This window comes from Lissotriton helveticus, chromosome 4_1, assembly GCF_964261635.1.
Source record: "Lissotriton helveticus chromosome 4_1, aLisHel1.1, whole genome shotgun sequence".
NCBI lineage: Eukaryota > Metazoa > Chordata > Amphibia > Caudata > Salamandridae > Lissotriton > Lissotriton helveticus.
The window spans coordinates 1,407,997,070-1,408,023,223 of NC_136063.1; the positions used below are offsets into that span (position 1 = coordinate 1,407,997,070).

At 51.1% G+C, this 26,154-nt stretch overlaps 1 protein-coding gene across 4 annotated transcripts in view; it reads right to left on the bottom strand.

Moving 5' to 3' along the window:
• Window positions 1-5,070, bottom strand: part of LOC144829136 (cadherin-6-like) — a 288,356-nt gene extending 283,286 nt beyond the window's left edge. The window contains exon 1 of one of the 4 annotated variants that reach the window (XM_078687964.1): window positions 4,849-5,066. Coding sequence is in view for 3 of the 4 variants with exons in the window: in XM_078687961.1 (XP_078544087.1) it covers window positions 4,100-4,206 (107 nt within the window). In the remaining variant the exon portion in view is untranslated. Of the gene's footprint in view, window positions 1-4,053; window positions 4,231-4,500 lie in introns of those variants that run through there. The other 3 variants (XM_078687963.1, XM_078687961.1, XM_078687962.1) reach the window with 3 other exon arrangements.
• Window positions 5,071-26,154: the final 21,084 nt, after the last annotated feature.

The following is a 26,154-nucleotide window of genomic DNA, read 5'->3' on the forward strand; positions in this document are numbered from 1 at the left end:
ATCATTCTGCCGAGGTCGGACATCTGAGCATCAATAAGTTGAATAATAGTGTGATTTGTTTTAAGCAGTGCTTAGAGTTGGGCGACATATAGCGCTATGCCAAAATAAATTATTATCGCTTAACTATCCTTACGAACACTAACACAAAACAAAGGTACACGATTCATGTCTAGTCCCATCTTTCCGGAGTGCTGCTCGTCACAGGACTGCACAGCACTAACGAAGCCACATGCACGCTTTGTCTATTCGTCATCTTTCTCCCTCCACATCTCTCATCGGTGGCCCTTTCCCACTTATTGTTTCTCTTCCCTCTGTACCTCTAGCTCCCTCCTTCTCTAGCTTTCGCTTTCCACCTAACTCCCCCATCTATCTTTCTCCTCCAATCTACTTGCCGCTAGTCTTCCTCGTCACTCTCAACCCACTCGAGCCCACCTCCCACCCCTTCTGTCGCTCGCTCTCTTCCTCCTGTCGCATCTCTCTCTTCTGGCTCTGTCCTCTCTCGCCCTATACTACCCCCTCTCTCCTCCTCAGGCAGTCTCTGTGTCTGTGCGGGAGCACCGCAGGCCCCGGCGCACGTGCAGAGAGCAGTGCATTATACTCGGCGCTTATTGAATTAGTTGAGAGATTTGCGCCGATTCGGAACCTAATTGAAAGTCTGAAGCGCACAATGGAAAGCAGAGAGCAGACCCGGGGATTGAACACCCCTCCACGGCCACTGCAATAGAGGCGGCATACCGCCGGGAGCTCACGAGCCAGTGCCACTCACGAAGCGGATCTTGCCCTAAAGGGCCCGGGTGTGAGGAAACTCCCAAGTTTCCGAGGTCCACGGGGGACTATAATCAAATCCGTGTTTTTTTCCTTAAAAAGTGTTGGTACTTGCAGTCCAGATTTATTTCATACCGGTTTCAAAAAGAATGCAAGTCCCAGAATTCTTGAAAAAATGACATCAGACCTGGTCCTATTAGTCAGACATGGACCTGGGAAGCGTCGTAGCTTTTAGGGGCTGTCGAGCTTCCCAGGGCGGGGGCTTCTGTGCAGTCCGTGTGTTGTGCGTGCCTCCGGTGTCGGTGAGTGAGTGTCTGAGTGCGTGCGTGTGTGTGGTGGGGGGTGCTAAGAGGGGCTGAGGGTTCCAAAAAAGGCTCGGAGGAGAGGGGTTTTTGGAGAACATATTGCGGAATTCTCCAAGGGGGGAACAACAATTTGAGCAGTCACTGCGCTCCAGCCAGCGTCAGCTGCGCAGCTTGCATGGTGTGTAGCAGGTGCAGGGACACCGGGGCCAAGAGGTCCGAGGAGGGCCCACTTAGGACCTCATTATTGTTGTATTTGATAATGCAAGTTAACAGCTTCGAGGGGCCCATTCCTTCCAAGCCCAAGGCCAGTACTTCGGAATTTACAGCATTGCTCCCAGTGCCTTAATGTGCGGCCACGTAGTGATGTGGAGTGAAGGAGCCCACACAGTCTCCCTTGGGGGTTGGGCCCTGTGGCCCCTACAGCGTGTCCGGCTCCGCTGGAGAGCAGGCATTGGGGGCTTAAATAGGACCCGGAGTACAGAAGCTTAGCAGGGATGCCCTGGGAGAGACGCGAGCAATGAAAGGTGTCCCCTTGACTGCTGTTGCGGTAGAAAAATACATGTGTCTGGGTCCAATGAGGCCCTCGTGGCTCTAGGCCTCGGTGTCACTGAACCTGCTGCATCAGTGGTAGCTGCGCTCCCGTAGGCGTATGGTGGCGGGTGACACGTCCAGAGGCTCCGAGGATTCGCCGAGGCTCACACAGACCAGTAACTCGTGTAATCCAAAGTCCTTATGTAGCGCAACTCCTGGTTCTTTTGTAAAGCGCTCTGGCACCTTCGGGTAATGTTCGCGCTATATAAAATCGCATTAAAAAAAATAATAATAATAATACAAAAGATCCCTTCATGTAGAAGCTGCGGGTGCCTCCTAACTCCAAGCTGATATGGAAGGGGAGGGGCGTGGGGGTTCTAGGCCAAGCTCACCTCACTCGCTCCAAGAACGACCCCAGCACGCCTCGCTCAGTGGGTTCAGAACCAGCGGGGCACAGGCTTTAATCCTGTGAGGCCACTCCAGAATCCGCGTCCATGAAATAAGGATCGCCGCGCTGGGTGATGGACACACCTATTGCTGCTGGCGCGCCAAGGCACGAACTAGTTTACATGAGAACAGCGAGGTGCTTCCAGGGGCTGAAGTCAGTCCAGCGCTCAACACACTGTCCGGACACACACACCCTGCTCCGACGCGCTCCTATCCACAGGCTAAAACAGCACGCCGTACAGCTAGGGGCAACCACATAAACCAGGACGCACCCCCTGCTACGCCGTACTCCTACCTACAGGCAAAAACAGCAAGCCTACAGCTAGGGGCAGCCATGCACGACAGGGCGCACCACCCACCAAAACACCAATGTTTCCTGCTATAAATTACAATAAATGCTAACACAAAGACGGCGTTTAAAGCCCCAAAATAAAAATGCAGCCTATATTCGGAGCCCTCAAGTGTAACGTAATAATGACTCAACATTAATCGCCCTGTCAGGCGTAAATGCGCGCATCTCTCAAGCGTGATATAGGCAGCTATAGGCACAATGCCACCACCGCATGAGCTGACCGGTTATGGGAAGCATCGACTCTTGCGCACACACTTCCTCGGGTACAAACAGATGCGCCGAGAGATGAAAGCACATTTTGAGCACAGCAGCAAAGGGCATTCGCTTTCATTCTAGCCATATCAGTAAGTTCAGACGCCGCGCGCTCTGGCAACGCATCGTGGACTGCAGCAAAAGACCCTCGCGCTGCGCCGCGTGCAACGCGTGACCCCTGCACTGCGAAGGGACGACCCTCGCAGTCAATGCGGATCTGTGCGCTGACCCTTTCCGTTGCTGCACCGGGTGACCCCTGCACTGTTCCCATGCGCAGGGTCAATGCGTGCCCCTCAGAAATGCACCCCCCCCGGCCCCCCCACCCCCGAGGAAAGAGACCCTCAAAACTGCACGGGGCGATCTCTGAGCTGACCTCCACTACACTGCAGTGCCCGCGGCCAGGACCACATTTATACTGAAAAGGGGGGTCCCGGCACTGCCCCCTCAGATAGGGCACACTCAAAACTGAAATGTGCTGATGGGTCACTCCATTGTACTATAGTGGGTGGGGGACCCCCTCACTATCTCCCATGAAGGGCCGTCTTTATAGTGAACTGAATGACCCTTGCGCTGCCCTTAACCGGGACACATTTAAAAACGCAAGCTGCGACCCCTGCGTTGACCCTGACGCCCACTGTAGTGCAATGGGACCACCATTGCTCTGAATTCTCTGTATGATAAGTGTGAGACCCTGCAGACAAGACCCCCTGCACTGTGCAGAGGGTGACCCCTGCACTGCGCCTTTGTGAGAGGACCCCTACATACTGCGAAGGACAGACCACCGCAGGACAGGTGCATTGGCGGCAAGCTGCCTAGCGCATAGCGCGGTCTGTGCATGCGGGTGGCACTAGGCGGTCACTCCTCCGGTGAGAGGGTGAGTAAAAAGGAGCTGAAGGGAAGGAGGGCAGTCCCAAAAGAAGAGGGGGATGTAAGAAAGGTTGAGAAGATGGAGGTAAATTAACAAAGTTAAGGAAATAGAAGCAGCCAATTTGAGAAACAGGCTACACAGACGATAGACACAGATACATATAGATATGGAAAGTAACATAACATCCATCGGTCTGTCCATCATCCACCCATCCATCCACCCATCCATCCATCCATCCATTCATTCATCCACCCACCCACACATCCATCCATCCATCCACCCACCCACACACCCATCCATCCATTCATCCATCCACCCACCCACACATCCATCCATCCATTCATTCATCCACCCACCCACACACCCATCTATGTTGCCCACTCACACCGAGGGGCCGCAGAAAGGAGACAGGAGGAGGCCGAGTGCTAGAGCCTCTGTGTGTGTGTGTATTTCAGTCTCAGCGCTCCTGCGGTATCGATTCTGTGCTCTATTTTCATCTATTCATGCGCCCGAGAGCATAAATAAAGCATCACCTCGCGGTATAATGGCATCCCCACGTCCCCCGCCGCATCGACTTACAGCAGGAAACTTTGCCGCGCTGTACAGATGTCACATCCCGGCGCCCTGATCTCCCGGGGACACACAATCCGCGGATCAGCCCAGGCTGCGGCTCTAATCTGCGGCATTAAAGGGCCGGTGCCCCGGAACACTGGCAAGGTCCTGCCATCGGGGTGACCTGAGGAGGCGCGGCGAGTGAGCCCCCCTGCAACTCAGCGTGCGGGGAGGGGGAGAGCAGCACTGCCTGTGCCGGGACAGCACCCGCTGCCAGTCTTCCACCTCACTTCACCCCCGTGGGCGGCGAGGCTGATGTGGCACCCCGACGCATCATGCGGAGGAGGCTGGCACTCGCTGCCCGCTTTAACCTCTTCAGCACCCCGGAACCAACCCCCACAAACAGCCGATCCGGCAGCCGGGCTCACCTCAGACGGAACACCGCTGTCATCACAGAGACAAACGCCAGCAAGAAAACACAGTGCGAAGTCTACGTGCGCCGAGATCAGAGGCTAACTCCATCAACAAGAACATCTGAGGCTGTTGGGTAGCCAGCTTCCAGACCCCACTGGGTACCTTGCATCTCAGCTCCGATCCAACTTTGGAAGCCCCGGGCGGGCTCAGCACCAGATAACACAACTAGAAAGAGCAGCAAGCAGCGCTGTGAGCGCGGAAGCATCTGTGCCACGGTGCACGGCCAGGGGTGACCTTCAGGTGCACTTGTCCTCCTGCACGTCTGTCCACAGAGTGAAAGCACATCAAATACAACTCCTTACCGGAGTGGACGGTCCTCGCATCCCCCGGGCAGGGAAGGGATCCTGGCGGCTGAGGAGTGCTGGTGGGACGGGGGTCCTCCTATTCCTCCCTCCCTGCCTCCTCACGCTGCTGCCTGCGCTGGGCTCCTCCGGGCTCAGACTGGGGGCGCTGGCGGGCTGGGGGAGGCTCCGGCGCTCGGGCAGGGGGAGGCTCCTGTCTCCTCCGCACACTGCTGTGCGAGTGAGGGTGGTGGGAGGGATGCAGGAGGAGGCCTCCTCTGCTGGGGACCCCCGTCCACTGCTTCCCCGCCCTCTCCTTCCCTCCCCCCACTCAGTCTGTCTGAAGTCAGAGCCGCCTCATCTCTTGTCAGAGGCTCCGAAAACCAGGAAGAGGCGCTCGCAGAAATAAGCTATTTTCTACGTGCCCGTAATTATGTTTGTTCTTATCAAATGGAGGACACATCAAGTCCAATAGAAAACGGTTTTAAAACCGGCAGAGCCAACTACGCAGACATTCGTTAATTCCTTTATAATTGCCGTGGTTTTCCCTCTCGGTGGCATTTAGTTGAGAATCACATGCCCAAGAACACACGTGGACGCTGGCGGATCCATTATACATCTGTTGATAACTGGCCCACTAGCTGGTAGTCTCCCACGCACCTGGTAAATCAACGTGTATCGCCTCCTTGTGTGACTTTACATCTTGTACATTTGCATTTTTTTTTCGTGTGTATCCTTTTTGTAACGCATGTAATCCTAAATCCTTATGTTTCTCAACTGGTGCTTATGTAAAGCGCTCTGACACCTTCGGGTAAAGTTCGCGCTATAGAAAATCGCATAAATAAATAAATAACAGTGCTACCTGGCATTAGGTGCTTGAGTGGGACTCGTGGAAATAGGCTTCATGCCTCCCCACTCACTGTGCCTTTACTATAGGGTAGCGTGGGGACTGACAGCCCAAGGAATGCTCCACATGCTCTGAAAAAAAGTATACCACTCCCCCCCCCCTCACAGACACACATAAGTTAGGAACGTACTCACATCCACTCTCTCCCCGAAACAGGGGTGCAAGCTCGCGCTGGCTACAGTGGTGCGCAAGATCCCGGCGCCTCTGACACATCTGCTGAACCGCTGTGATGCGCGGCAAAGCTCGGTCCGGACCGGAGGTGGCGCCATGCGTTCTTGCAGCAGCAAGGCTCACACAGTCCTACTGGGCACCAGGGGCGAGCGACAAACGAACCACAGCACAACACGGAAAATGTATCATACTTTGAATACTCAGTATTATTGGTAATACTTCTTTCTACTAATAATGACTTTTAGCAGAAGAAGCAGGTTTGCGATGATCATACGTATAATACTAATATTAAAAATAACAGCGGGCGCCCTATGAGATAGACGGCTGCCTTTTTTGTCACAATTACAACTGTGGATTATCCAGCACAGAGGGACACGTGAAAACACACACTCCGTGTAAGCGGTCTCCATCAATTTTTGGTGCTCACCCTCTTTACTGCATTTCTTTCACTCTGAAAAGTACTACCGTGGGGACTTTCTGCCTGTAAACTCTAAACGCCTACTTTCCCCGCAAAGTCATTGGGTTTCGCCCACATGTCCCTGACTGGTGTTCTGAAATTATTCCCACTCCCCACTTTTTCATCAGAAGCAGCCGCGTGGGCAGCTTGTGATAGTTTTATAGCGCTTACTACCACTGCGAGGGTGTTGAAGCGCTTTACAGCCGGTAGATCGCTGCTTCGCAACCTGTGGTTGATGAATCCAATGGACAGATGTGGCGTGATTGCTATGCTCCTCTCCACCACGAGGCATCTGCACATCGCCCTGCCCATGGTCTGCCGAGGGTCACACCGAGCGCCCAACTGCGCACAGATCCTCCAGCCCAATTGCCCGCACTCGAGTGTTTCACGCACTGCAGCCGCATCAGAGCCGCGGGGCAGGCGGCTCCTCTGCCTGCACTGACACAGGATGGTGATGGGAGGGGGTGGTCTGAGTGCCAGCGACACCGGGCACTGCATTTATGTTTTTTCTTTAAAGGAAAAGGCGAGGGATTGGGAAGTATACATGCCTGCTGCAGTCATTGTACATTGCTGCACTACCGTCCGGCAGCGAGTGTGGCGGGTCTGTGTGAGGTGCTATCCAATGCCCATCTACCTTTCCCCGCCCCGTAGCCTCAGTCAGTGGATGTTGTGAGAGAAGGTGGGGTGTCCCCACTCCCCTCCCGAAGAGGGATGGGATGGCCGTTCTCCGGGGTGCAGGGTGAGGTGTCTCCCTACCACGTTCCTACAGCCCCACTCGGGACAGGCAGGGAGGCTCCCTCTCCGGGGTCCCCTCACCCGTCACCCTCCGGCTGGGGTTGCTGGCGGGCGCAGTGCCCTTCCCAGGGCTCCTGCAGTCCTCCCTCAGCGCTGCTAGGGCCAAGCTTCCCGTTCCCGCCCGGCGCCCCCCTTCAGCAGCAGGAGGCTCCCTTGCACCGGCTCACCTGCACCCTCACTGCTTACCACAGTCACATGTGCGCCTCTGCCAGCTGCCAAGAGGAGAGGGGCGGGGGGTGAGCAGAGGCACCGCGGCACTCACACAGACTGAGAAAGAGGCTCGGCCGAAGGAGAGAGAGAGGGGGAGAGGGAGACGCGAACAGATAAAAGCAGCGAGTTGGGGACCAGAGCGAGGGCGAGGAGGAAGATTTACAACGAGAAGATAAAGCAAAGAACGAGAAGAGGAAGAGACAGTGGATGTATGAGAGGGCGTGGAAGGATGATAGAAGGATAAGGTCAAAGGAGGAGAAAGAAACAGAAGAAGAGCGTGAAGATGAGTTCGAAGTGCGAGAAGAGAGGAAAGCAGGAGGAATACGAGGAGAATGACGAAACAAGAAAGCGAAGGAAGATATGATGAAGACAACGAGGGTTGAAAAAGAAAATAAGGACTCCACGGAGAGAGTGTGACAGACACAGAGAGACAAGTGGATGTTTTATATAGCGCTAGCTAGACCCATGGGTATCAGAGCGCTTTACATACACAAAAGAAAAATTGTATTACAACGCTGGACATGAGGATGCATAAAGATAAAGGCAAAGACATAATACTTATGTATAGAGTGAAGGGGAGAAAAACGCAGGTGGTTGAAACAGTCAGATAACCACCATCCATGAAGGTCAAGTGAGAGGGGAGTCCACTTGGTTTTTTATGCCTAGGTTAATTGACTTGGTCGGTAAAGTATTGGTTGAGGAGAAGGGGTTTCAGGTATTTTTTTAAGCAAGAGAAGGAGGGTTGCATCTGAGGTCAGTAGGGAGTCCGTTCCACACCCTGGGTACGTCACTGAGTCTTTTTCCTTTTCAGTTTCGGATGGATGAGAAGAAGTGACTTCGTGCTTCTCAGAGTTCTGGGTTTTCCTGCTTTAACCAGTTTGCAGTTTAGGTAGTTGGGGGAATGTGCGTGAAGGGCTTTGTGTGTGATGCAGGCCAGTTAGTAAATACATCTACCTTCCATGGGAACCCAGTTCAGGGCGTTGAGGGTTGGCGTGATGTGTTCATATCTTTTTACACCAGTTATGAGTTGAGCTGCCATGTTAAGGACTGACCTTAGTGGGGCTAGGTGAGCTTTTGGTGTCCCATTTAGGATGGCATTCCCATAGTCCAGTTTAGAAAGGACTAGGGATTGTAGTATTGTCTTGAGATCATCCTGGGGAGTGAAAGGTTTAATTTTCTTGAGGTGTTTCAGAGAGAAAAGCGCACCTTCTGCAGAGTTTTTGATGTGGTCCTTCCGTGAGAAAGTGGCTCTATATATACTGGACCAAGATAAGGTACAGTGTGTATAGAGTCCACAAACCCCAGAGATATAACAGAGGTTAAAGCCAGGTGTGACCTTACTCTCTAAACTGGTAGCTTGGTCGAGCAGTAAGGCAGTACCAGAGGACAGTGTAAAGCATTTGTTGTACCCACTCAGTCAGCAAAAGGTTTCACACACTCAAAGACTGAACTCCAGGCCAATTGTTTTTATATCAAAGATATCGTTGTTTTAAGTTTAGAACCAACAGGTATCAAAATATACTGTTCTCAATATGAGACGTCTCAGATGAGTACTTTGCAGAAAGGCAAAACATTTAGTAAGCACAATAGGTACAGGGGTTGCAGAAGGCAACACAATTCTAAACACAATTTAGCATTGAGCTCAATGGCTTTTTCTATATAAATACAGCTGATTACTTTGTAGATTACTCTGGTAGTTCCAGGACTGGATCCTAGATTCAGTCCTGGGATCTAAGCTGAAAATAGTTTACTAAAAACGTTTATGTTATTGAAGTGATTTTTAAGGAAAATAAAGCTATTTTAAAAGTTCACACTTAGAAACTTTTCCATGAAAAACTGGCAATGTTATCCAATGGGAGAACATTCAGGTTGCAGTTAAAGTACGATCTTGTTACTTTTGTAATCCAGTACTGGGCTCCTAGGTCCAGCACTGGGGTATCAACTTAAAACAGGTAAGTAATTAAGTTTCAGTATTTGGTATGATTTTTAAAGAATATTTCAAGTTTTCAAAAGTAGACACTTCGAAGAAATTTCACAGAAAAGCACACAATAGATTCCTATGGAGAAAATTCAAGTTACTAGTAAACCCGCCTAGGATTACTTTTGTGGTTCAGTACTGGGCTACAAGATGCAGTACTGGCTTCTCTCCTGATCACAGGTGAGTACTTCGGAATTCGGATGATTTTATGGGAATATTTTAAGTTTTCAAAACTTCACACTTAGAAGATTTTTCGAGTCAAACCAGTCAATGTTATCCAATGGCAGGTAAGTGAGTTACCGGTTTTCAGGTGAGTACTCGACTGGGGAAGTTAGAGTTCTGGGCATAGACTCAGAGGTCCCCCAGGGTCAGGTAGGTACAGTTGGTTCACCCTCAGCGGCACAGGGGCGGCCGGGTGCAGAGGTAGTTGGACCCAGTGTTATCCAAAGAGGGGCAGGGGGCCTCCGGTTGGTGGCTGCTGGCTAGCAGGCCACGTAGCTGTGAGAGCTGGGCTCCTGGTCACTTACTCAGGGCAAACGGGGAAGTAGGATAGGCACAGGGTGCATGGCCAGAGGCACTCAGGTGGCTGGGTGCAGGGTGCTTTTGAGCCGTCGGGCGCTCAATGTTATTCAATGGGGAAAGTAAAAAGGTAACAAAGGCTGCAGACTCAGGGACGGTGATTCTTCAGGTGCAACCACCACTTCGAGAGGTAAGTTGGGATCTTGGAGAAGAGGTAGGTACCCCAAAGGCAGGCACAGGGGGCTGCAGGGAGCCGGGTGCAGGGGTGTCTTTTGGTGTCGGGAATCTTACCCTTGGCTGGTCACGGTTGGTGGGGTCCCTGGTTCTGAGGCTGCAGGCGTCGTCTGGTTCGTCGAGGAGGGTCTTTGGGCACTGGACTATGGGTCCCAGTCGCCAGGGGGACGTCCTCGTGGTCTTGGGTCACTCGGGCACGGGCTGGGCTCGGCGGGTGCAGAGTGGGCAGGTCTTGAGCTTCCTGGCTGGCACCAGGGGGTGGTTGTTGAAGCAGAGCCTCTGCTTATGGGAGTCTCAGTCTTTAAGAGGGTCAAGGCAGGCAGGTCTTCCGGGTGTCCCAAGGTTGCTGTCCGCAGTAGTCGCCGGGATTAAGCAGGTTCCAGGATTGACAGGCTGGTAGGGCTGGGGCCAAGTCAGTGGGTGTCGTCCTGTTGTTAGCAGCTGCACAGCGGGTCTTCTTCTTCTTGATCTTCTTTCTTTTTTTCTTATCGGGCACACCGGAAGGAAGGTTCAGGGTGCCCCTAAATACTACATTTAGGGGCATTACAGGTAGGGCAAGGGCAGGGACCAATAGACCCCTGTCCTGGGGTGGGTACACCACCTAGCCTGCTCCTCTCCTTTTGGAGGGGGACAGGAGCCTAGCTGTGATTGGGCAGGGCTCCCCATCTTCAATATGGCCCGCAGCCCGGGGTCGTGCTTCACCTCGCCTCTCCCACCTGAGGGATGGGGTTGGCACAGGCTGGCACCCCCCCTTCCTGACGTAGGGTTTCCTGCCAGTCTTCCCGCCAGAGTGGGTGTTGGAACTGGTGGGGGCCAGTTGCTGAATACAGCAAATAGTCTGGAGAAGCTCACAGAGGCGGCATGCCTTTGAAGCTTCCCCCTGCCCTGTTGAAAATGGCAATGTATATACACATAAGCGGTGTTCATTTGTGTTCACTGTACCCCTTGTTGTAAGCAGAACGGATATCGCTAAACCCTGACTGTATTATCCCGCCAGCATAGACCCATGCAAACACGTACACGATAGCCATTTTAGGCACCATGGCCTCTCTGCCCGTTTGTTAAACCCCCGGCACCCCTCCCCGCGCGCACTGCTCATGCATCGGCCATAAGACCCTCTCCCTCTGCGTGACCCTGCTCTAGAAGTAGCACTCCTGCTTGACCCACACCCCCCCATTTCCTCCCAAGAACACCCTTCCCCTCAGCTGACGAGCCCCCCCCACTGCACTTGGCCTTTTGACCCGGTCCCAAGTCCTAAGACCAAGCCTCGTGGATGTACACCCCCCCCCCTTTTCCTGCCCAGCATAACAAAACCGTGATACACCAGCCGAAGTCCCTGATCTTATCGCCTGCCCAACCTTTGATCTGATCATCCCCTCCTGCCCTCGTGTCCTGTAGGAATGTCCGGCTGAGAGATCACAATCTCTTGTTACATTCAGGAGGGGAGGATGACATCTGAGCGACTGGTATGGGAATAGGCCTGAAGCTGGGATTCCAAGCATGACTTTTCCTACTTCAAAGTGTCTTTATTGTAATAAGGAATGTTTGTGCATCATAAACATGTGTATAAAAGACGAAGCCTCAGAGAAACAAAGTGTGTGGGGTTGGTGTGGAGCACCAAGAGAGAGCACCTCCTGAAGACACTATGCGAGTGTCCGAAATGACAGGCTCTCCTCATGAGAAATAAAACTATGTTCTTGTTTTCCTGCTTCCAGCGCCCGTCTCTTCATTTGGTAATTGTTCAAGATGGGAACTAAGAGGCGCCCTGCGCCAGCAGCCTGGGCATCAGGTGCGATATGGGCTGACTTTTCCACAGCCCATCCTGGGGGAGGAGACCTAGCACTCCGCCCAGGATGTGCATTGTTGCAGGCCCAGGAGAGCGGGGGGCTCTCCACCCAGGGGTCCTCCCAGCACCATATACTCTTAATGGCACCACTGCACTTACAGTGCCCAGGAATGGCTCTGGGTACTGTAGGGGCAAAGGGCTCATGCACCTGTGCCCACACCACTGGCATAGGGCACCCAGCTGGAGGGGTGACTGAAGTATGCCAGGGCAGTGTGTTCTGTGGGCATGGCACACAGGGATGTGTGCCATGTCGACTCTCTGTTTAGTTCGGTACTTAGACACTCAGCCTGCAAAGGCAGTATGTTGGTGTCAGGGTACAGGGCCCCTAAGGGTGGTACAATAAGTGCTGCATCCCTTATGGGTCTTCTCTGGTCACCAGGCCCTGGGCACCTAGGGTACCATTTACTTGGGCCTAATAGGTGGCCAGAGATGCCAATTGGGTTTTGTTTCAATACAGTGTGGAATTTTAGTTCATGTACTGAACATCATCTGCGCCATCTTGCAGACTCACGTATGAACATACACGACAGCCATTCTAGGTATCATGGTCTCCCTGTTCACGATCGATCATTGGCGCACTTCCCTGACCCTGTAAGCATCCCCCACGCACCCTGACTGCCCCCGCTCTCACATGCACAAGTCATAAGCCCTCCCCTCCCGCATGACTCTGTCTCTGAGAATCACACCCCGCGCCTGACCAACACCTCCTTTCCTACCATGAATACCCCTCCTTTGATGACCCCGACCTCTGAGCCTGATTGTCTGCACGAACCGCTGGTCATCCCTCAGCCTGAGGATACAGTTTATTGCCCACTACTGTATGCACTCGCCCCTCTTCAACGGAGCTACTATTGATCATGACCTCCCCACCCCATGAGATTCAATCAGGCGCACACATTCCAAAGGAATCGGCAGAACACTCAGCTGCGTGATAGCCCCCTCCTTTTGTATGAGGGATAAGGGCCTCTACTGTTGTCATATGTTGGAATGGGCCGGAACTGGGGGGGTGCCGGGGATGTCATCCTCATACTTCACAATGTCTTTGTTGTAATAAAGAGCGTTCACATGTCTTAAACCAGTGTATAAAAGACCAGGCCTCAGAGAGGCAGATAGAGCACCTCGAGACGATACCTTGTTGTCCGATCTGACGTGTTCTGCTCCGTCGGAATAAAACGTGTTTCCTGTCTTCCTGTCTCCAGCGCCTGCCTCTTTATTTGGATAACTTCGTATGGTATTAGAGGCGTTTAACGGCGGGCAAATTTAACTTAGGAAGCATCAACTAAATCGCCTGACCATTTTGTATTGATGTTCATCAATTGGCGTCCCAAACGCGGGGCCCATCAGCGACACGTGGATCCAGTGGGAGAGGTCCCGACGACAGAGTGAACGACTGCAACGATCGGGAGAGCTCCTGTCCGATAGACCCTCGTCTGACAGCCGATCATCTGAACTTCACTGATTCCGAGCAGACCTCTCCCGAGTGATCTACGGTCCTGACTGGGAACCACCAGGAGTGCCGCGGTAGCAACAGAGAGTAGAGGACGATCGGGCGCTGGAAGCAGAAGACGAGAAACTGTCCATGCGGTCCGGGTAAGGTCGTGACACACGACGAATTGCGAAATTGATTGATTGTTTTTATTGATTGAAATACTAGTATTTGCTTTGTCGCTCTCTGAGATATTTGCTGCCTGCAAACGGGGAGGAATAGGAATATTCTATCTCCCTTTGCGGATAGTGAAGGGTAGGTAACGCGGACTTTTGTCCCCCATTGTAATCTGCCGTGCCTATTTTTCTCCCCATTGATTGATTGTTTGATCGAGCATTGAATTGTTCGAAGTTGGTTCTCTTAAGGATCTTCTCTGCCTACAGACGGGGAAGAATAGGAATATTCTCTCTCCCTTTGTAGAAAGTGAAGGGTAGGTAACGCAGGCTTTTGCCCCCATTGTAACCCGTCGTGCCTATTTCATTCCTCATTGATTGATTGTTTGTCCAAACATTGACTGTTTGGAATTGGTTCTTTTTGGAGGTATTCTCTGTTTGCAAACAGCGTAGAATAGAATATTCTGTCCAGCCTTTGCAAGTAGTGAAAAGATAGGTAGTGCAGGCTTTTGCCCCCATTGTAATCTGTTATGCCTATCTTCTCCCCATTGGTTAGTAGTTGGGTCAACCCGGACCGCTTATTAGAGATGAACCATCCAGCTCCATTGGAAGGCACCCCTAATAAGGACATGTTCACTAAACAAGGACTAGTCGCTATAGCTTATAGTAAGTTATGGCATAAATATACCAAAAGGGACCCCGAAAGTCAGTGGCCACTGATAGGTTCTTTTGATGAAAATAAAATAAAAACGTTGGAAGCAGCTGTAAAAATAAATAAGGCAACGCCCACTATGCTCGATAGTATTGGCATGTGGCGCAAAGAAGCAGAACAGCGAAGGAAAAGAGAAGAAGCAAAAATAGTGAAAGAGTTACGAAAAGCAGCCCATCTGGCCGCAAAAGAACTAGATGAAGAAATAAGAAGAAAAGAGGAAGTTAAACAAACACAAGAATCAGGACTGGCAGGCCAATGCCCTGTCAGGGCCCCCTCTACGCTCTACCCGGAGGTGCCCTCCAAACAACGGGCGAACGACGAATTACTGCTAGGCCCTCCGATTATCTACATGCCCCCTCCTTATGCCCCCTGCCAGCCTCTGGCACAGCACCTGCCAGCTCTGAGTGCGGCCAAGGGTGACCCTAGCGCTAGTGCCCCGGCTCTTACGGCCTTCGCACCAGCCACAGTGGTAACAACATCGGATGAACTCGAGACTGGCAAGCAGCTAACGGCCAGATCAAATAGGTTGAGCAAAGACGAGCGGGATGGGATTGACAAAATAGCAAAGACACAGGTAGAACGGAAGGAGAGCGAAGAATATACGATGAATATGCACAATTCACATGCCGGTAGTCACAGACGGCATTTTATTTTATGGTTCAGCTACCACACCCTGAACGCATATGAGGATAGGTATCAGAATAAGGGTCCCGCTAAGCTGACGGCTCTATATAGAAGGGTCGAGATGGGACTGAGAGCGATGTGACGGACCTCTTCATGCAAACCCTTGAAGTCTTACGCCACCTCGTGGAACAGAAACCAGAGGTCAAGATCCCAGTCCCTGAGAGGGTTGAGCCCCCATTAGAAGCAGCCAACACTATGATGCCTATTAGAAAAGCCGCCCCCTACTGGGTTCCCCCAAGAGGTCAGGGAACAAACGATGATATCAACCACGCAGACGCAAAAGGGAGGGTTGTGTACAATTGGGTTTACCAACCATGGGATCGGCAAGATATTTTAACTTTTAGGCAGACCCTGCCCGATTTGAGAAAGAACCCGACAGCATTTTATACCGAACTAGGCACAGCCTTGGGCTCAACCATAATGACTCTATCGGACATTGATTTGTTTTTCGGGTTGTGTCTACCGGCCGATGTGTGGAAGCAAATCCGGAAGGCCGACCACACAGATCTGTTCGGACACACCTGGAAGCAACTCATTGAACTAGATAGGCAGCGAGAGCCCGGAAAGAAACCTGTAAAAGACATACTGGAACTCCCCGACAAAATAGTGCAGAAGCTGAAAACGTTGATCCCAGAGAAGAAGGTAGACTGATCGGTAGTCACGGCTTGCCGTCAGAAACCCCAGGAAGACGTATCAGAATATTTCTCCCGATTTGAAACGGTGTTCTCCGACTACAGTGGCCAAGACATGACCACCGCAACCGGACAACACCTATTCGTGCAAAACTACGTAAAGGGGCTATCGCAAGAGGTCTCCCAAAAGTTACAGACGAGCGAGAGTAGTTGGGGAGCCTCCAAACCTGCAGCTATCCTTCAGATGGCTCAGTATTACGAACACCAAAAGAACGAGAACGAGAGGGCGACTGAGAGAAAGAAAAAGGACTTAAAGGAACGAGTGATGATTGCTCAATTGCAGGGAGTGACTACAGGAAGGGAACGGTATAGGGGAAACTACCAGTCGAATGCCCCTAGGAATCCACTCCCTAGAGACCGCAACCCCACACCCGGTGCTCCACGAACTGACCTCGATGAGAACCAGTGTGCATTTTGTAAAGAATTTGGACATTGGAAGTCCCAATGCCTGGCCCTTCGGGAAATGATTAAAAATAAAGAGACAAGGGACATGACAAATGGCCCCAAAACTGGAGGGCAGGGGCGAGGGCAGACCCACGACACCACCAACGACCGACCTGGCAGACCAAACACATTTGACTGCCCCCGACAGAATCAGTGCCAACAGTTCGACTGTAACAATGCTCACGACTCTGCATAGGACTGCCAGGGGCAAGGGAGGGATCCAGTCGAGCTCTGTGTTGACCAGCAAGGCCCTTACGTCACTGCTAAGGTCCTGGGTACAAAGTCTCCATTCTTGGTAGACACTGGAGCGACACGAAGTGTATTATCAAAGCGACTGATTCCAAGGGCACCCTTGTCTGGCTCACACATTACATCGATAGGTTTCGATGGAACGCCCTCCACTAATCCCCTGTCTGTACCTATCCCCTTTGACCTAGGAAACAATCCCACTGACACAACATTTCTACTCTCCTCCAACTCCCCTGACGCCATTATGGGTATTGATTTACTGAAACATTTCCGAGCTACTATTAGGTGTTCCCCAGACGGAGTACGAGTCATCCTATACGACAACCCGAGCATGTCCAGATCCCGCCCCGCACGACATATGTACTCTATAACTAATGCTGACCTATCCTTGCTCGAGACTCTACCCCTGTATCTATGGGCTAGAAACGACTCGGATGTAGGACGAATGATGATCGATCCTGTACACATAACTGTTCGACCAGATGCAATACTCCCGAAACTCCCACAGTACCGGATATCGCCCGAAGGCGAGAAGGCATTGGTAGCGATTATTCAGTCCTTGGTAGATGCAGGAGTGGTAGAGGAAGTGGTTAGGAATATCTGCAATAGCCCTATCCTACCCATTATTAAGAAGCAAGGTGAGGGAGATGAGAAAGCGCACCGCTTCATCATCGACCTACGAGAAGTCAACAAAATAGTGGTGCCACAGTACCCCGTGGTCTCAGACATCACCACCATTCTGACCCTCATCCCGTCCACTGCCACCACCTTCACCGTTATTGATCTCAAGAACGCATTTTTCTCTATCGCCATCCATCCAGACAGCCGTTATCTCTTCGGCTTCACTTTAAAAAACCGTTCGTACCGATTTTGTAGAGCTCCCCAGGGCTATACTGAAAGTCCCAGCATTTATAGCCAGGCCCTCAAAAGACAGCTGGACGCTGTCCAGCTACCGGATGGAGTGGTGTTGATCCAATATGTCGATGATATCCTTTTGGCGGCCGACACCACTCCACTTGCAATCACGGCCACTATCCAGCTCTTGCACTTTCTTGCGGAGAATGGCCACAAAGTCTCCAGAAAGAAACTACAGTTTTGCCAGCCCCAAGTGACATACCTAGGCCATCTCCTGTCCAAAGAAGGGAGGAAACTTACGCCCAACCGAATCCAAACCATCCTAGACACCCCCATCCCAAAAACACAGAAGCAAGTCCGTTCCTTGGTAGGCCTTACCTCTTTTTGCCGACAATGGTTACCAAATTTCAGTCTCATTATAAAACCCCTACTTTCCCTGTTGGCCAAAGATGTCCCTTTCCCACTCCCTTGGACCCCCGAATGCCAAGCGTCCTTTAAGGAACTGCGGGATGCCCTTTGCTCGGCACCTGTCCTAGGAACGCCAGATTACTCCAAGCCCTTCTCCCTCTTCACTCACGAAAGGGAGGGATGCGCATTGTCTGTTCTAACTCAGCCCATCGGCGCCAAACAACGCCCTTGTGCCTACTTCTCTGCCACTCTTGACCCGGTCGCCAGAGCTTTACCTGCCTGCCTTCGAGCGGTAGCCGCTGCTGCTGTCTCTATCCGCCAGAGTGAGGGAATTGTACTTTCGAACTCTCTCACGGTATTAGTACCCCATGCAGTTGACACCCTCTTGAACCAGACCAAGACCCAACACCTGACTAGTGCACGACTGACAGGGTACAAATTGACTCTACTTGCACCCCACATCACTCTGAAGAGATGCACAACTTTGAATCCTGCCACACTATTGCCCTTGCCTGAAGATGACCCCGATGTGCCCCCTATACACGACTGTGTGACCCTCACGGACGAACAGACCAGGAGTAGAATTGACCTCCGAGACATTGCTTTTACAGACCCTGATGGAGAGCTATGGGTAGACGGCTCTTGTATCAAACTCCCAGACGGCACCACTTCAGCTGCCTATGCGGTGACGACAGCCCTAACAGTAGTTGAAACAGCCCGCATCACGCAACGATCCGCACAGGCGGCAGAGCTAATTGCCCTCACACGAGCATGTATCATAGCAGCAGGAACCACGACAAACATTTACACGGACAGCCAGTATGCCTTCGGGGTGGTTCATCATTTTGGGCTCCTGTGGAGGGAAAGGGGATTCCTGACGTCCCACGGCACGCCCATCCTTCACGGAGATCTAGTCTCCGCCCTGATTGTAGCAGTTCTCCTCCCCAAACGATTAGCAGTAATCAAATGCCAGGCACACAAGAAGGTGACAGACCTAGTCGGACAGGGAAACGCACTTGCCGATATCACTGCCCGAACCACAGCTGAGAATAGGACGACGACACGCGTGTATGTGACCAGGTCACAAGCAGAAAAATGGACCGATGCTAGGGAAACGATTAGGGACATCCAATCGGCCAGCACACCCCACGAACTGACTGAATGGGCACGGGTGGGTCTAAGGGACGATGAAGGCTGCTGGCGGACAAAAGACACAAACAAATGGTTGCTGCCTAACTCATACTTGATCCCCATACTGACAATGGCACACTCCCCTGCACACATAGGTTCTGCCCCCATGATTGAACTCATTTCCAAAGTCTGGCACAACCACAAGATCCCCGACTTAGCCAAACGCCTAGTCCAGCAGTGCCTTATCTGCCTACAACACAACCCCGGGAAAGGAACTGTGGTACCCCGGGGAGGGTTTGGGATCCCCGACCACCCCTTTGAGGTCCTCCAGATGGATTACATCCAGCTGGAGAGGTGCCAAGGCTTGAAGTACATATTAGTCATTGTATGTGCCTTCAGCAAATGGGTGGAAGCCTATCCGACCCGTGATAACACTGCCATGACTACTGCCAAAGTACTACTGAAAGAGTTTTTCCCTCGCTACGGCCTTTGTCGAATTTTATGGAGCGACAATGGCCCCCACTTCATAGCTGAAGTTATCCAACTAATCCTGAAGGGTTTGGGGGTAAAACAAAGGTTCCATGCAGTCTTCCACCCCCAATCCGCTGGCCTGGTTGAGCGACACAATGCTACACTGAAACTGAAACTGTCAAAGATAGTGGCCACCACAGGACTTAAGTGGCCAGATGCCCTCCCACTGGCATTACTATCGATGCGCTCCACTCCCACTAAGCACCACTTGACCCCCTATGAGGTTGTGTTTGGGCGACCAATGAACCTCTGGACTGCCCCTAAACCAACCTCCATTCACGACGTCCCCGACGTCCTACTGTCAGATTATTTATACAAGTTAACTAAAACGTTGTCTGTCATTCATCAACAGGTGCAGCAGGCTATCCCCGATGCTTCCAGGGGTCCCGGTCACGATATCCAACCGGGAGATTATGTTTTAATCCGAAACTTCCAACGGGCAAAGAGTCTGGAACCCCGGTGGACAGGCCCCAGGCAAGTACTGATCACCACTCGGACGGCTCTTCGAGTAGAGGGGAAGAAGCACTGGCTGCACGCACACCACTGCAAGAAGGTCTCCTCGACCCTGGCCACGACAGACAACGTCAGCACCCAAGAAGAGCTCCTGGACAAAGACCGACCATCACTGAACTGCTATCCCGATGCCGAGGCACTTGAACTTGCAAAGCACTCTGATCCCACTGTGCCATCCCGGGAAGGGTATTTCCTGCGTCGAAAGGAGGGAGCTTCGGCTAAGTAGGCCACTGACTAAGTTAAAAATCTCAGAACGGTGGCCCAAAGCAACCAAGGGTTATCCGGAGAGAAGCTAAACAAAGTCTGTGGTTCTGCCCACTACCGAGCACCTTGAAGATGAAGATGATGGAAGCGCCAGATAAGAAGATGATGGAAGCGCCAGATAAGAAGACGTCGGAAGCACCAGGAAATACCCACTACAGGAACCCAAAGACTGATAATTTTCACGAATCAAAGACAATCGCTTTCTTCATTGTCTTCCTCCTTTGCCTCCTCCTCATGACTTCCTTCTGGATCTTGGAGGAAAGCACACCCGCTCATCAGATGTTGCCGACCACTGCACAGCCAACCACCATGAAAGAGCACCACCTGATCACCCTTTCACCTCAGCTCCGAGAAAGGCGTAAGGAGTTCTGAAACAATTCCTTCGTGCAACTGTTGCACCAGCACAACCTTGCTGCAAATGCCACGAACTGCTGGATCTGCGGGTTGCTCCCGCATGCCACCGGACACTCCATCCCCTTCATCCCTTCTCCTTTCTCAGTTCACGGCTCCTGCCTCGCCTGGTTGATCCTCTTGCAGGAAAGCCACAAGGACAACGCCACTTCTGGTCAAACAGTGTCGCACTTCTACTATGGGTTCTGGCTGAACAAAACAGGAAGAACGTCTGCCCCCTTTTGCCCTGTGATTTCAGGTTCAGCCTTCCTTATGAACATCCCTGCCAAAGAACGAGTTGAAATGCAAGTGCTCCACAATCCAGCTAGATCCGCCTTCTCCAACCTGCGGAAACGAACGGCTGCCACTCTGACTGTGGCCCTGTCTGTCATCAATGTCACAGGTCTCGTATGCCTCGAAGGCCAAGGAACACAGCTAGTGGGTCACAGTTCCTGCCGCATCACCAGAACATTGGTCTCAGTTGATCCCCCCTCCTTTGTTGCTTCTCCGAATATGTACTTTGTTTGTGGCACCAAAGCTTACACTTGGCTCCCGAAAGGCTGGAGGGGTACGTGCTACATCGCCTTCATCCTTCCTCCCACGTATGTGGCTCCAGCCTACTATCACCGGCAAAAGCGCGCCGGAGACATTGGACAAGCCGACTCCACCGGAGCACAGTTCCTGGATGCGGCGAAGGGACTTGTTCCTCTGTGGGGCCCAATGGCAAATAGCCGCGCTATCCGACACCTGACTCAGGCAGTGGAAACAACCATTAACATCACGGCTGGCATCCTTGCTAACAACACGGCTGAGCTTCAGGCAGTCCGCCTGGTGGCTCTTCAAAACCGCCTTGTTCTAGATGTGGTCCTGGCCGACCGTGGAGGTGCATGCCGCATCATCGGCTCCAGCTGTTGCACCTACGTGCCAGATAACTCGCCTTCAGTCTACAAGGCAATCGAACACCTTCACAGACTGTCCACAGAGGTTCACCAGGAGCAGGAAGGATGGTCGCTTGGAGACTGGTTCTGGGACACTTTGAAGGACTGGGGATGGAGATTGTTTACGTTTATATTGATACCAATCATGATACTGTGTGGGTGTTGCTTGGGTATTCAATGTTTGCCACCTTTGTGTTCACTCATTTCCAACTGTATGTGCCCTAAGACTCTGGTCTCATGGGGATCAATCCGAACTGACAAGCTGGCGAGACATGTTAAAAGGGAGGACTGTGGAATTTTAGTTCATGTACTGAACATCATCTGCGCCATCTTGCAGACTCACGTATGAACATACACGACAGCCATTCTAGGTATCATGGTCTCCCTGTTCACGATCGATCGTTGGCGCACTTCCCTGACCCTGTAAGCATCCCCCACGTACCCTGACTGCCCCCGCTCTCACATGCACAAGTCATAAGCCCTCCCCTCCCGCATGACTCTGTCTCTGAGAATCACACCCCGCGCCTGACCAACACCTCCTTTCCTTCCATGAATACCCCTCCTTTGATGACCCCGACCTCTCAGCCTGATTGTCTGCACGAACCGCTGGTCATCCCTCAGCCTGAGGATACAGTTTATTGCCCACTACTGTATGCACTCGCCCCTCTTCAACGGAGCTACTATTGATCATGACCTCCCCACCCCATGAGATTCGATCAGGCGCACACATTCCAAAGGAATCGGCAGAACACTCAGCTGCGTGATAGCCCCCTCCTATTGTATGAGGGATAAGGGCCTCTACTGTTGTCATATGTTGGAATGGGCCGAAACTGGGGGGGTGCCGGGGATGTCATCCTCATACTTCACAATGTCTTTGTTGTAATAAAGAGCGTTCACATGTCTTAAACCAGTGTATAAAAGACCAGGCCTCAGAGAGGCAGATAGAGCACCTCGAGACGATACCTTGTTGTCCGATCTGACGTGTTCTGCTCCGTCGGAATAAAACGTGTTTCCTGTCTTCCTGTCTCCAGCACCTGCCTCTTTATTTGGATAACTTCGTATGGTATTAGAGGCGTTTAACGCCGGGCAAATTTAACTTAGGAAGCATCAACTAAATCGCCTGACCATTTTGTATTGATGTTCATCAACAGATTTAGGGAAGGAATACAGGCCCAGGGTACCTGGTTGGCAGGAGCCCAGAGCACACTCAGTCAGAGCACATCAGCAGTTCAGCAAAAAGTGGGGGCATACAAATGCAAGAACAGTATTAATTCCGTTTTCTCCAGGTTCAGCTTTAAGTGGTTTGCGTCAAACATAGTTTGGATCTTGGTTAGCATGACATTGAGGTGTCAGCCGTCATTGGGTGATTTCATTTTGTAGTATATTTGTGTGTCATCTGCATATAGGTGGTATTGAACCCCTGCTTGTTTCAGAATAATTGCAAGGGGTTTCATGAAGAGATTGAAGAGGGATGGTAAAAGGATTGATCCTTGCGGGACTCCAAGTTTGACTCGTGTTAGTATAGAGAGGCAAGAGTTGATTTTAATTTGTTGAGAAAGGTGCTGAAGGAAGGAAGTGAACCATTTTAGTACTGTGCCATTAATGCCAGAGCGCCTCTTCAGAGTCTCAAGTAAAGCTGGATGATTTATTGGATCGAAAACCGCTGATAAGTCAATAAAGATGAGGGGACAGGCTTCACCTTTATCTAAGGCTCTGTGGGTATCATCTGAAATATTGAGCATCGCTGTTTCGGTGCTACAACCTTTCCTGAATCCCGATTGAAAGGTGGAGAGGAGGTTAAAGTCATCAATATATTTGTTAAGTTGTTGGAGAACGCACTTCTCCAATGTTTTAGCTAGGAATGGGAGATCGGTCTGAGGTTGTTGAGCTCGTTGGGGTCGGGCCCTGGTTTCTTGAGTATGGGTGTGATTTGTCCAAGTTGAAAGGAGTCTGGGACACAACCTGATGTGAGAGAGGAGTTGATGATTTTTTCCCAGAAAGGGGCAATGATGTTGTTGAGTTTTTTTACTATTGTGGATGGGAGGGGGTCCATAGTGAGTTCGAAGTCCAACCAATTAGCGGCATTTTTCAGTTGGAAGCGGGCTGGTTGTCCGTGGTATGAATTTCGATCTGTTTGGTCAACCGTGATTAAAGGGGGGGGCAGGTTGCGAGGGAAGGAGGATTTGAGGTTTGGATGAAGGATTGCTCAATTTTTGTGATTGTATCTGTGAAGGAGCTGGCAATTTATTCACATCGATCCTAGGTGGCTTTTATTTCTTGTGGGGGTTGCCGTTTGTTTGACTTTTAACAATGTTGAAGAGTTCTCTAGGTCTATTCTTCGCCTGGTCTAGTTGGCTACGGAAGAAAGTGACCTTTTCTCAAAAAATTTGTTTTTTATATGTCACCCGGGCTGATCTAAGTTGTGCTAGGTGAGTAGTCAAGCGGTTTAGTCTCCAAGTCCTTTACAACTGTCTGAGTTGTCATCTTTCGTTATTTAGATCCACGTTGAACCAAGATTTAGATTTTATAGATCTCAAATGTTTGAGTGGCGCTATTTGAACTAATACCTCCATCATTGTGGAATTAAAATGGGCTGTGAGGTCATCCGCCGTCATAGTGGAAGGCTGGGATTGTAGATGGGCATGAATCCTGGATTCCAGTCCGGTTATACGGACTCCTTTGATGTTCCTGGTCCAGTGCTTAGATTTGTCAGATTGTATTGGTTGGTTTCTGACATGTGAGTCAATTTTAAACAGTATGAGGTGGTGGTCAGACCAGTCAATGGAAGGAATCAATCTTCCTTGTCTGTTAGGGAGAAACAAGTTATTAGGTTGGTTAGTTCTTCAGCGAGGATGGTAGATAGTGTGAAATTTGATGGGCGTGGGCCTTTGACTGTAAGTTCAACATCTAGGTACTCGAGAGTCAGGTATTCTGTGGACTTTAAAGTGTTAAGCTGTCTTCCTTCTTTGTGAATGATAGCTAGGCTGCCACCTGTTTTGATCGGTCTGTCGTCTCTGATGATCTTGTAGCCTGGAAGGGTGAGAAGGTCTAGGATGGGGGGTAGAATGGTAATTGAGCCAGGATTCTGTGAGGATTGCGATGTCTATTTCTTCCGCGAGTATAACTTCAGCAATACTTGTGAAGTGTTGTACTGCTGATCTACAGTTGAGGAGCATGCACGATAGAGGACGGGGAGCCTGAATGTTGGTGTGTGCAGTATGTATAGAGCAGGGGGTCTGGGTGAGAGTACAGGTCTAGGGATTCCATAGTGCCCACTATAACTAGAATTGCGAAAGGGGTAATTTTCTGGCTTATTGCAAGGTAAGAGTCGTTGATCTCATCTGCTTCTCGTACTAAAATGGGGCGGAGAGCTCGGCTAGGTCGATGTGCCTGATTCCTCAAAGGGCTGGTGGGCCATGGGTGCTAAATGGGGCCATGAAAGAGGCTGTATGGGGGAAGGTGTGTAGCTACCCGGAGTGTGTGAGCAAGGTGGCTTAATCCGGTTAGGAAGGTCTTGTTGTAGGTGTAGGATATCTGCAGCTAGGGAGTCCATTTTCTGCTCCATTCTTGTCAGTAGCTGGGTAAGTAAGCTGAAAGGGCATATTGCCTTCGTCAGGAGTGTTGTAAGACTAGGGTCTGTGGAAGGAGAGAGTACTGGGTTATGGGATTGATTGGCATCATTGGGATTAGGAGTGGGGATATATTGTACGTGAGGAGTCGGGTCATTGATATTTCTGGTCAAGAGGTTAGAAGGAGGAAGTGTTGTGGGTCTTGGGTCCAAGGGAGGAGAGTGAGCAATGGTTAGGAGGAAGTCCTTGTCCAGGGGATTGGTAGTGGGATTAGAAGTGGGGACAGTTTGGGCATGTGGCGGTGGGTCTGGGAAGGGAAAGCGTGCAGTGGTTTGAGGGAGGTCAGTGTCCAAGGGATTATCGATGACGTTGGATATGGAGATGGTCTGGGCAGGTGGAATAGGGATAGTCGTGGAGTCGAGGATAGTTTGCGAGGGTAGAGTTGGGCCTCCTGCAGTCAAGGGGGGGTGCCTGTTTTGTGTTTCAGTCCGATCTGCCTAGCTCAGGATCAGCCTTGTGGTGTTTATTAACTATGCGTTTGCGGGACCTGGTGGTATCAGTTGAAGCCATTGTAGTGGGTGTTTGACGGCGGAGTGTGATGATAGGGGTAGTGAGTTTTTAATGAGTGATGGTGGATGTCCATGAGTTGTAGCGTGGATCGTCCGAGGAGGGAGATTGGGTTGGTTCAGGGTTTTTTGTCAGGGTGGAGGGGGATAGGGGAGATTGGGTTTGATGGTACTGATGAGTTAAAGAGGAGAGTAATGTTGGGATGTGCCGATCAAAAGTGGTGTGGTGCGGGTCAGTGGCCTGTATGAGAATGTTTCCTGTTCTGAAGATGGAAATTTTAAGTTCCCCTTTAAAGGTAGGGGTGACGGCTCTGGAGATTTTATCTCCAATGGGAATATTTACTGACTTGGTGACTTGAAAGTGAAGAAGGAAGGTGTTTTTCCACTTAGTCGGGCGATTTGTGTAAAAGATGAAGTTAGTTTTCATCTTGCCGTTAGTCGCGGTGTGGTAGTTGTCTACTATATGTTTTTCCTGGTGTTGTTTTAAAGTTCTGTGCTTGAAGTTCTTTTTAGCATTACTGGTCAGATTTTCGCGGTAATTTATGGACCATGAGTTGGGTCCGTAATGCACAAGTTGAGAGTTCCGGGTGGGGTTTGGGGGGTGTATAGTTAACGACTGAGAGTTCTGGCTCTGTATGAGTCGATGAGAGGAGAGGTTAGTTGCG